Here is a 12,358-nt window from a genome sequence, read left to right as displayed (position 1 = left end):
AACAATACCTCGAATTACTTGTATGCTAATCTGAATTTAAAATAAAACCCTGTATTACAACTTTATATAAATTGATAGACAATTTCCTAATCCAAAAAGGAGAGAAAAATGGAAGAGTATAGACCAGAAGATAAATTTGCTGTGAATCTTCGAGTACTTAAATGGTTTGGCTTTAAGGTTTTAAATCTGTTCTGCACTCATAAAAAAATTTCAATTCATTATTACTACCATACAAACTTTTCACTTTAATTATTGCACATCAACAAAGAATTATTTTTTATTTGCTTTGCTTAAAAAATTAGTGAATAATATTAAATTTGTTATGTCCTTAAAGTTTTCATCTTTCGATATTTTTGTTACTATAATTTTTTATCATTAAGTAAAATTAAAATGAATTATAAAACCGCTGCTTATATGCTCCAACAATGTTTAATAAAGGGGTCAAAAAACGCGTCTCAAAAATAACTATAAACCTAAAGGAAAAAAATAACAATTAAATGTTAAATTATTGTTAAAAAACGTAAAAAATTAACTTTTTTAAAAATTTTGAGTTCTTAAAATGTTAATAACTTTGGCTAACATAACCAAAAAGTGTTTAATAAAAGGTTAAGAGTGAAAAAGGCATACTTAACCACTTCGGTTTTGAGGCGTTTCAATTGGCATTCCATGTTACTTATAATTAATTACCAGATAATAATTATAATTAATTACCAGAACATGTGAGGTTTAAATTTTAAAACTGCGATTGTTGAGTTTCTGAGGACTGAAAACGTGACGAAAAGTGAAATAATCTAGTTTGAAAATTTTCTGTATAAAACAATGACTCCATGAGGAAGCAATTATTTCATTATCGCAATTGTATTATCATTTTCAGATTTATTTACAAAATTTATGGTTTTGTAATTCACTTTTATTATGTTGGATTACTACCTACACAATTTATAAGTATGTACATTGTGCGAACTGATTTAAAAGAACTTGTAGATAGTTCATTCTATACATTGACTTGTATTGGTTTAGTAATAAAACTTCCATTTGTTTTATTTAAACGCAAAAAACTTGAAGAATTTTTTCAAAGACTGCACGATCCAATTTTTCTCCCAAGCATTATTTTCGTTAAATAATTTAATTAATTAAATTGTTAAAAGTGTTATGTCTAAGAAATAGTTTTCGGGACAACCAAACTGAAAGGTCCAGAGCCTAGGTGTCGATATAAATTTGATTAAATACCCCTCAGCCTTGGAGTGACCGAATGATTTATTTGACGTTGATGTTTTCCTTAGAAAAACAGAAATGTGCCTCACAGTAGAAATTATCTCTTTGAATGTATTTGACTAGGACAAGACTAGAAGAAGGCACTTGGTACTTGAAAAGATTTTCTGGACAGGAGTCGAAAAATAAACTCGATGACAGTACACAATTAGTTAACTTGGTCGCTGGACTGACACGAAGAAGGCTTGAAGTTGATTCAGTAGTGACTTCTGGACTAACTAACTTGAAGGCGTTTCCTGGACTGTCGGCACCTTTTATAGGTTTCTTTTGCAAGGGGATACTACGTCATACCATCCACTTTTATTGTTTTTGGGGGTCAGATTGTTATTTTTTATTTAATTTTTAACACTTGTGTCAGACAAGTGGGAACCCAACAGAAGAGTGACAAAATACAGATGACGGGGGGTCCAAGCAAATGCGAGTACTAATTGCAAGGCGTTCTATATTGACTTAACATTTGGTATTAAGTTTAGCAATCAAACAATACAAAAAAATTCCTCGGTGTAAAATACATGTACAGCCAAGATTGTCAGGCTTAAGATAGATATAGAAACAAATTGAAAAGAGGTGAAGAATGAAAATTTGTCAACTATAACTGAATAGATAATATAGAAAAAATATTTTTTTACAGGAAAAATCATTTCTTTATGCTGCATGGTTTCCTTATGATGTGAGAACAAATGAAGCTTATATTTATACATACATTTCTCAAACATTTCTTCTATTAACGACAGCATCAATGGTTTCCATGATTGATATTATGACGACAAATTTTTATGTTTCAATGGTGTGTCAAATGGAAATGTTAAAAATAGATTTTTGTGAATTAACAAAATTTTCCTTAAACTCGTCGAACACTTTTGAAGATATTTTTTATTATAATGAAGAAACAATAGATAAAATATTAAATGATCGAATTATTAAATGTGTATTACGATATCAAGCAACTATCAAGTGAGTTTAAATGTAATTAATTATTAATTTTATATTAAATTAATTTATTATAGTTATAAATGTACTTATTTTTTATATTTTATTTATATATTAAATTTTTAATTATTATTTACTATTCTGCTTATATTAAATTCAGATACATTAAGGATGTGACGAACTTTTTCGAAACTGGAATTGCGATACAAGTCTGCGCTAGCAGCATTACCATTTGTACATCAACTTACGAAATGACTTCGGTAAGTTATTTTTATAAAACTAACATAAACAATCGTTTTATAGTCTCAAAGCTACCGTTAGGTTACTGGGGTTCCACATATAAACGGAATCGTGAGTCGCAGTGAATCCCATCACCCCATCTACGCAATATTTTTCCTCCATCTAGAGATCTTTTCAATCCTGCATACAGTTGATAGGTTTAAACAATTTAGCATTTCAGGTATAACAAAAATTCATTATTTTCTTAAAGAGAAGTCTAAATCTTCTATATAGTATAACAAATAAAATAGATCTAAGAATGAAATCTTGTGGGACCCCAAAAGTAGGCGTAAGTTCAAATAATGAGTTAGTAAATTAGTTGTTACATCTGCTGTAACACGTCTTAATGGAATAACAAAGCCGGAATACTGCTTCAGTCTGACGTAACACTTTTTTACCATGACGGATTATGCAGTAACCCTGCCTCAACTCTATCGAGTATTCTGCACCGTGCGCCGGCTTATATACTGGTGTATCTCAGAAGGAAAATAAATATATCCTAAATTATAATATATATAAGGTGTCCCAGTCATGAGTGTACATATTTATGGCTTGAAATCTTTGTCAAAAGTAAAGTCAAAAAGTCCTTTGAAGTTTTTCAAAATGTAAAATTTTTTTTTTATTTATTAATAAATGAAAGTATCCAATTTAGCGCAGGAGAGAGAGAGGAACTGTAATAGTCTAATTACTCCTTCTTCTCCTGACTGTAATGCTGCGTTTTATTAAATGCTTTTATTTATTAATAACTCGAAAACAGTAAAATATTTTGAAAAACATCAAAAGACTTTTCGTCTTCAATTTTGACATAGATTTTAACAAATAAATATGTACAGTCGTGCTCAGGAATGCCTTCTCTCAGGGAAGACACTAATTTGACGGAATTCTGCTTTTCCGTTGGCTGATTTTTTTGACAATATACACAGAGAAAAAAATCAAGCTGTAGCGGTATGGATGTGTGAGTGCGTGTAAATGTTAGTGAGTATGAGAGTTAGTATGGAAAAGAGGAAAATAAGTGAGAGTGGGAGAAATTGAACGAAGGAAAATTATTTGTACTCGACGATTCATTATTAATTTTGACTTACTCCGATAAACTTCAAAAATATATACATAATAAAAAAACTGACGAAAAATATATAGCAGTGAAAGAATATAATATAAAGTGACGGGACACCACGATTTGTAAAGGTGAGCCCGGCAAATATAAATTTATATATTTTAAATAATAAAATTAGAGCCAATTGTGACAATCAATTAAGAATATCGTCCTTAACATTTGTAGCGTGGTTTTCGTTCATACAATTATAAAAAGGACGGCGACTTCTAATCCCTGGGTTGCTGTCTTTGAGGACATAATCACGAAGTTTTAATAGAAGCAGGTGGATATTCAATATCTCGTTGGAATATCGGTGGACGATAGTAAGAGATTATATTGTCAATATTCACGCTGCTTGCAGAAACAAATTAAACGATTTTGGCTCGCAGTAAGTTAGTGTGATAACACTAAAAATTGTATTGTGTTCCTTTTATATTTGATTTACAAGATTATTAAAAAATATTTGGAGTATTAATGTCCATAAAAATGTATGTGTGAATGTGCGTATGTGTACGAGTATTTTGTGTGGAAGAATGTATCGATTTTTATAATTATTTGAAATTTAATTGTTTATACAAAAGAAGAAAATTGTTTTAAATCACAACAAATTTATTAAAATCTTAAATATTACAAACTTGCTAAGTAAAACAAAAAAGAAAATTTTAATAAATTATATTATTGATCTCGAGATATTTTATTTTGTGAAATAATATTTGAGTGTTGAAACTCTGTTGAATCGCAACAAAGCGTTTGTAGTATGGACATGGTCCATACTTAAAAGGCACGACGCTGTTTATACTCGATTTGTAGAAATCTATGCTAAAAGAGTATAGATCTTAACTCTTTTAGCATAGATTTCAACAAATCAAGTATAAACAGCGCCGTGCTTTTTCAGTATGGACCATGTCCATAGTACAAACGCTTGATTTTTCTCTTTATGTAGAAGGTAGGCAAACTTCGTGAAATTAGAGCCTTCCCTGGCGGAAGGCATTCCTGAGCACGACTATACACCTATGACTGGGACACTCTGTATCTTTAAATTGGCCGGCATCGGTGATTCATTGATTTATTCACAGAGTGCAAGGTTCTGATCTTACGGGGGCGGATTTAAGAAAAAAGAAACTGTGAAAATTGAAATTAAAATATTAAGGTTTTTATTTGAATCCTTTACAATTAGAATGAGAGAGAAAGAGTAGATCCAGATATCTTCAGACACACTGAAACAAAAATAGAACTTTGTGGAATTAAAGAGAATTTGAATAGGGACAAAATTTAAAGTATTAGTTATTTAACTTTTAAAATTCTTATTAGAGTCGTAGACCCAGCAAGCGATACCTTCTTCAGTATGTGCTCGAGGAAATGACCTTGACTAGCGGAAATAGAGAATGCAGCAGGAGATTTCCCTCAAATTAATTTCGGGCCAGTCAAAGTGAAAAGTCCGCAGTCCAAGTGTCGATGCAAATTAGATTGAACACCCATCAGCCTTGGAGTAACCAAATTATTTATTTGATGTTGTGGTAATACATTCCTTAGAAAAACAAAAATGTTCCGCGTAGTAGAAATTATCTTCTTGAATGAATTTGACTAAGGCGAGACTCGAAGAAGGTACTTGGTACTTGAGGAGGTTTTCTGGACTGGAGTCGAAGAAGAAACTTTATGAAAGTACACAACTAGTTAACTTGGTGACGGTTGTAGGACTGACACGAAGAACACAGGTATCTGATTAGACGATAATTTTTGGACTGACAAATTTGGCGAGGGTGGCACCTTTCATACAGTTTCTTACAATGGAACAAAATGTTAATGCTACCCACTATAATTGCTTTCTGGGTCAGTTTTTTCTATTGACTTAATTTGGGCGCATTGGCTAGTCCCTGAATTACGCAGGTGAGTGACCCTATAGTACTGCCGGGGGTCGGGGACTTTCTGTGGATCGTTGGAGGGCCGACACATGCGTTGTAGGAAGTCTACTAAAAAAGTTTTCATTTTCCAAGTTATATTAAAATACCTGTATTTATTATTTACTATTGTTTTCGCAGTTTTCGGCAAAGACGATGCAGTTTTATACGTATTTCCTTTATCAATTGTGCATGTTATATCAAATATTTATATACACCTGGCGTGGTAATGACATCACCATAAAGGCAAGTAATTTTATTTTTTGTTTGAAACAAGGCAAATAATAATAAGTGAAAAGGTCCCTAAAGTTAGCGTCAAGTGTCAAAAACACTTTTTTCTCTGAAACCAAAAAAAAATCAAACAATTGTTTCAAGATTTTCAGGTTGAAAACTTAATGTGGATGTTTTTTTATTCCTCCTAGATGAATAAAAAAAGTTAAATTAGCGACTTTCGATAAATTTTTAGTGATGTATTTTTTATTTTTACACAAATCCTGATCTGCGAAAAAATCCACAACTTTTATTTCTCTTACATTCTTTACATTTTATTATTTGTTGTTATATATCGCTATTTGTTGTTGATGTTGTCATTCGCAGAGTTATTTTTGTTGCAGGCAACAGAGATAATTGATGCAGTTTATGAATGTGACAGGATGTCAGTACCGAGTATAATAAATTCAGAAAGTCGCTTTGCATTATAATGTCACATCTACAAGTTCCAATGACATTATGTGTCGGAAAGTTCTTTATGTTGTCAGTTGACACTTTCTTTAAGGTAATTTTACTTCGTATTAGTGAATATTTGCAATAAAAAATTATAACAAATAAATCAAATATAATCAATTTGTATTTGTAGAAAATTGTAATTTTTTTCTTGTACAGATTATTAAAATGAAATCGCTGATTACCTGTCTGAAGTTAAGTTTAAATAATTCAAAATGGCGAACATGAAATATAAAAAATTAATGGATCCTTTATTTTGAATTTGTTAATTTTGACTTCAGATTTATAATCAGCGATTTAAAAAGCAATAAGTAGAAATGGTTAAATGTTGCAAATTTTTTCTATCATGAAATTAATTATTTTTGTTCAGAAATCGGCATACGTGGCCAACAGTGGATCGCATACAATTTTAGGGAATATTTTTTTCTTGTAAACCAAAAGTAGTACTTCTATTTTAAACTATTGCTTTCAAAGAGTGTTTAAATACCTTGACTGGCTGTATTGTGAAGCAGAATATAGTGATTGGAATTTGGTCATTTGAAAAGGAAACATGTCTATCACAAAAAATTTCAAACTTTACTTTTAGCCACTTTTACTTGCCTTCTGACTCACTGTAGGTCAGAAGCAACTCAAATTATTTGTAAAAATGAAACTTATGAAGATAATAGTTATTTGATATAAATAAATATTTATTTGATAAAAAACAAGTAATCGCATCTTTATTTGGTTCAAATAAATTTTTATTTCAGTGTAATAAAATTCTGTTCCATCAACTGGAGCTATGCTGTGAATCTGAAGTTTTTAATGAATAAAATTTTTGAGATGAATTATTTTAATTTCCTATTTTTTTAAGTTGTTAATTTTTAGTAAATCTATAGATATTAGTAAAATCTTAGTGATTTATTTTACAATTATTATTTATTTTGTGCACGACTTTTAGTGATTACAACTCAGAAGAGAAATTTTTGTTCATCGGCCAACTCTAAAAGGATGTCTACAACATATAACAATAGTCGAATTAACTTTTTATAATTCTCAATTTTAATGAATCGTTGAGTCAGAAAATAGCTATTTGCTGCACAAAACACCCTAGGTTGACGGTGATAATAAAAATGAGGGATCCCCAAAATGAGTAATAAATAACAGTAAAAATAAGTAATTAATAGTAAAAATAAGAAACGAAAAATAAGAAAAATAGAAATTAAGAACAGTTTTCACTAAATTGAAAAATTCAGAATATTACCCTCATTGATGCATTTGACATTTAAAGTATCATGAAAGATAGAGATGATAATAATACTGTAAGTAACAGCGACATAGGATAATATTGCAAAACAACGTTTTACAATTGATTCGAACCCTATTAAATTATAGACAGTTGGTTTCAGGAAATTCGAGTTGAGAAATAAGGAGGGGGCGTTTCTTTCGAGTGCCTATTATTTCGCGATACTGCAACCAAGTATATGGATTTTACATGCCAATCATTTTCAACTGCCTCGAATTATTACCTGCATAGTTAGGTGAATTTAATGCAACCCCGTGTTACAAAATACATCCTTCTTTTGAGAGAAAATTTCCCATCCTGAAATGGACGTCTATAGACCAGAAGACGCATTTTCTCTAAATCTTCAAACTTTTAAATTATTTGGCGCTTGGCCTTTGGCAGTAAAGAATCCGGCTCTAAGGTTTTTTAATCTGTTATACACTCGCAGAACATGATAGAAAATGAAAATATTTTTCGAAAATAAAAATAATTGAAGAATAGTTTCTAAAAATAAATGTAATTGAAAAATAGTTTCTGAAAATTTAAAAATATTCAAAGAAATTTAGTTTTAAAAAATAAGAATATTTCATAGTTTTTAAAAGAAAATAACTAAAGTGATGTAAAGTCAGTTAAAAAAATTTACCAAAATTTTAAACAATAATTTATAAAATTTTACACTTGCGTTGTATATTTTAGATGATAATTTTAATTTTTAAGATGTATTTACAAACTTTACGGCTTTGCAATCCACTTTTATTATATTGGACTTTTACCAGCACAATTTATAAGTATTTATATTATGCGTGGTGACATGAAAGAACTTGTCGATAGTTCTTTCTATACATTAACATGCGTTGGTTATACATCGAAACTTCTTAATTTATTATTTCGACGCAAGAATATAGAGGGATTTTTGAAAAGATTAAATGATCCAATTTTTACACCAAGACGAAGGGAGCATTTAGATATATTGAAAGAATCAGCAGACATTGGACGAGCAAGTACAATAACATTTATTTCATTGTCACTTGGTACTTGTGTTATATGGATCATATTTCCTTTGGTTGAAAATAGAGAGGTAATTAAATTAACTTTAATTAAATTGAAAAATTAATTTATTTTGTAGCCAAGGTAAATTTTACTCCGTAAACAGAAAAAGTTACTATATATTCATTTTTTCTTGTAAAATTTTCTAATAATCAAAACGACAATTTTATTTTCATTTTAGGAAAAGACATTACTTTACGCTGCGTGGTATCCATACAATGTAACACAGAATCCGGGTTATGCATATACATACATTTCTCAAACAATTCTTTTGGTAACGACAGCAACTATGAATGGCATGATTGACATGCTGACTCTTAACTTTTACGTTGTCATGGTGGGACATATGGAAATCCTCAAACAAGATTTTCGTGAATTGACAAACTTATTTGCTGCACATTCAATGAGTCCAAGTATTGAATTCTCCAAGAAGAATAGAGAATTTTATGAAAATTATCAATTATTTAATGAACAGAAGCAATTTGTTAGTGATTTGTCAATTCTTCAGGATATAAATACGACAATTTTGAATAATTTATATTTAAAATCGCCAAAAGATGATTTCCTGGAGAATGAAGAATCTTTGGACAAAATATTAAACGATCAAATTATTCAATGTTTATTGCGATATCAGGCAATTATCAAGTAAGATAAAAGTCATTTTTTAATAATAGCAAATGTTCTTTTTACTTTTATCGTCATTCATTATATTAATTTTTCGAAAATTAATTTTAATTTCAATTCTTCTATTTGGCTTGTCGACAAGAAAAATAAGTGTTCTGTGAATTAAATAGTTTAATTTGACACTTTTAGTTGAGTCAATACAAATTGTATCTTAAAATTTAAAGAACGATGTATTCTTAACCCTTTAATGTCTGACATTTTTAAAATAACAAAAATTTCATCATCTACTGTAGTTAAGTGTTTTTTGAGGTTGCTGATTACCAATCCGATATCAGTTTTGCAAAATTTTCAAAATTCAAAATGGCGGATGATTTTTTAAAAAATTGTTCTGATTTGCATCAAACACGATATTCGGGGATTTTTTGGATCGCTGATTACAAATCCGCTGTCAACTTTTTAATATTCAAAATGGCAGATCCAATACGGCGGCCGATTTTTTTTATTTTTTAGGATTTTCTTGAAACTCGTAATTCAATGTCGATTTTGTCGGTTTTGACGATGGATGTTTACGAAAACTCACTAGTAACGAATTGTAAGTGCATAACATGATTTTTTAAAAATTTCTTCCGCTATATTAGATTCACAACTTATAATTTTAAAAAAACACACATCAGATTCGTAATCAGCGACCCAAAAAATCCTCAAATAATCATTTTCAAAAGTTTAGCTCAACTTTTAAAAACTTTGTCTGACATTTTGGATCAGCCATTTTGAATTTTTAAAAGCTGACATTGGATTCGTAATCAGAGACCCCAAAAACCTCCGAGTGACGAGTTTGATGCAAATCGGATCAATTAAAAAAATCGTTCGCCATATTGGATCCGCCATTTTGAATTTTGAAAAACTTACTTCTTATTCGTAATCAGCGACCCCAAAAACACCCTATTAGTTATGTTTGCTAAATTTTGTTAATTTTCTCTTAATATTTTGCTATGCTTTTGCAAATATTACAAAAACATACTTACCTTTTATATATTGTTACAAAAAAAATTTGGTATTTATTTGTTGTTCTATAAAATTTGTCCATAAAATTGAATAAATTTGCGGGCCACTCCCGCTCAGAAAACAAGAATATTTTAATTTTTAATAAAGTTATGGATTTTTGAACCCGTTGAAGGGTTATAATATTACAAACCTATTTTACAATATTCTTAATTCAACTAAAAGTTTAGTGCAAACCAAAAAATTATTTAATTTACTTTTTCTGATAGGAAAATTTAATTTCGCGAAAAATTGTTATTTAATAATTTCATTTTTTGAATAACTTCGAAATTAAAAATAATATGTTCTAAAGTTAGCGTCAACGCTCGGCGTCGAAAACTATTGTTTGGAGGTTTTAGAGATATGAAAATGAAACAAAAATGGTACAAAAATTAAAAAAGTATTAATAAAAAGTATACCTAAATTATTAATTTTGATTCCATTTTAAGATTTGTTAGTGATGTTACGAATTTTTTTCAATTTGGAATTGTGGTACAAGTCTGCGTTAGTAGTTTCATCATTTGTGCGACAACTTATGAAATAACATCAGTAAGTTCTCTTTATAAAAATTAGGAACAAAAATAATACTCTTCTGAAAAATATTGTATTTGTCATATTTAAAATAAACAAAGACAATTAAAGTAAACAAATAAAACAAAAGTTTGAACATTTTCAAAAAAAATGTTAATAATAAAAGTAATAAAAAATGTTAGTAAAAATATTTACTGTACTTACTTTAAATCAGTACTAATATTGTTTTATTAGATTTCACCAACAACGATGGAGTTTTACATGTACTTGACATATCAAATGTGCGTGTTGTATCAAATATTTATTTACACATGGCGTGGTAATGACATCACCGTAAAGGCAAGTAATTTTATTAAAACTTTAAACATTCATTTTCCCTACTTTCAGTCATTTTACACTGCAACTGGAAAAAATACAATTAAATTTAATTCAAACACTCTCATTCATTTAAAATTATTAACTTAACACTATTTTTTTTAAATTGAAATAGTATTTATCTTTCACTATAGTGTAACTTTCTTTCGACAATATAAAATATTAATTGAAAGATATAAAAAATGTTTGAAAAAAATACCGAGATACTTGTTGCAGACGACAGAACTAATGGATGCAGTTTATGAATGCGGATGGATGTCAGTGCCAAGTTTAAAATTCAGAAAATCCCTTTGCATTATTATGTCACACCTACAAGTTCCAATGACATTATGTGTCGGAAAGTTTTTTTTGTTGTCAGTTGACACATTCTTTAAAGTAAGATTATTTACCGTTAGTACAATAAGGCATAAAATTAAAAAACTGTCTTTTCATTCACCAATGAAAAGACATTGACACATGAGAATGTAAATAATGTTATTCATTATTTACAAATATTAACTAATTACTAGTAGTGATTGCTATTAGTGATTACTTGTATTAATTAATAGTGATAATTAATTACTAATAAGTACTGATTATTAAATTATTATTATTAATTAATAGTGTGAATTATTTAGTTATGAATATTAATTAATTAATAGTACAAATCAACAGTGAGTTAAATAATTAATCAATAATAAGTTAGTAGGAATTAATAATTAATATTAATTCACATAATTCATAGTAAATATTTGATTAAAAAATCTAATATTTTCTTTTCAGATTATTAAAATGTCGTATAGTTTTTACGTTCTCTTAAAACAAGTCAACAACTGAAAGAAAAAAGTATATTTTTTTCAACATGTACATTGTCATTTTTAATTCTCTTTACATATCTCTTTGTTTGTAATAAACTTTAATTATACTTTTTTGCATAGTAATAATAAAGTGGTTAATAATAATTGTCATAAATTATTTGTCAGTATAAATTTTTTGTGTTGTTTCAAAGGAACTTTTATCTCAGTTAATAACCAGAAATAAAAAAAAATAATTATTTTACATTTCCATATTTTATTATATGGGTTATTTTTTTAAATTATACTTCTGTTCATCGATTTTTCACATTCTTTTAATTACACCAACCCTTTCTTTCTTCCCGTGTGGAAAAAGCCACGTTCGAGCCCCACAGCTCCGGGGCCCTCGTGGAAGATCCATGAGAAGAAATCCACGAGGGCACCAGCAGGGGCCCCGTTCTTTGCCCTTACGGTTGCCCTGCTCAAAAATTTATCTAAGTTTTAAAAA

General features: G+C 29.0%; 1 protein-coding gene across 1 annotated transcript in view; it reads left to right on the top strand.

Annotated features, from left to right (window-relative positions):
- The window catches only part of LOC122509985, a 38,765-nt gene extending 26,872 nt beyond the window's left edge, over positions 1 to 11,893 (top strand). The window contains exons 7-15 of the mRNA XM_043624349.1: positions 1,904 to 2,226; positions 2,363 to 2,462; positions 5,614 to 5,722; positions 8,586 to 8,590; positions 8,688 to 9,151; positions 10,621 to 10,720; positions 10,937 to 11,041; positions 11,294 to 11,452; positions 11,840 to 11,893. Coding sequence (XP_043480284.1) covers positions 1,904 to 2,226; positions 2,363 to 2,462; positions 5,614 to 5,722; positions 8,586 to 8,590; positions 8,688 to 9,151; positions 10,621 to 10,720; positions 10,937 to 11,041; positions 11,294 to 11,452; positions 11,840 to 11,893 — 1,419 coding nt within the window. The remainder of the gene's footprint in view (positions 1 to 1,903; positions 2,227 to 2,362; positions 2,463 to 5,613; positions 5,723 to 8,585; positions 8,591 to 8,687; positions 9,152 to 10,620; positions 10,721 to 10,936; positions 11,042 to 11,293; positions 11,453 to 11,839) is intronic.
- The last annotated feature ends 465 nt before the right edge of the window (positions 11,894 to 12,358 follow it).

The sequence above is a fragment of the Leptopilina heterotoma genome, unplaced genomic scaffold (genome assembly GCF_015476425.1).
Source record: "Leptopilina heterotoma isolate Lh14 unplaced genomic scaffold, ASM1547642v1 Lhet_65, whole genome shotgun sequence".
NCBI classification, from domain to species: domain Eukaryota; kingdom Metazoa; phylum Arthropoda; class Insecta; order Hymenoptera; family Figitidae; genus Leptopilina; species Leptopilina heterotoma.
Note: the sequence above shows the minus strand (reverse complement) of the source record. Positions and strands in the feature narration are given on the sequence as shown.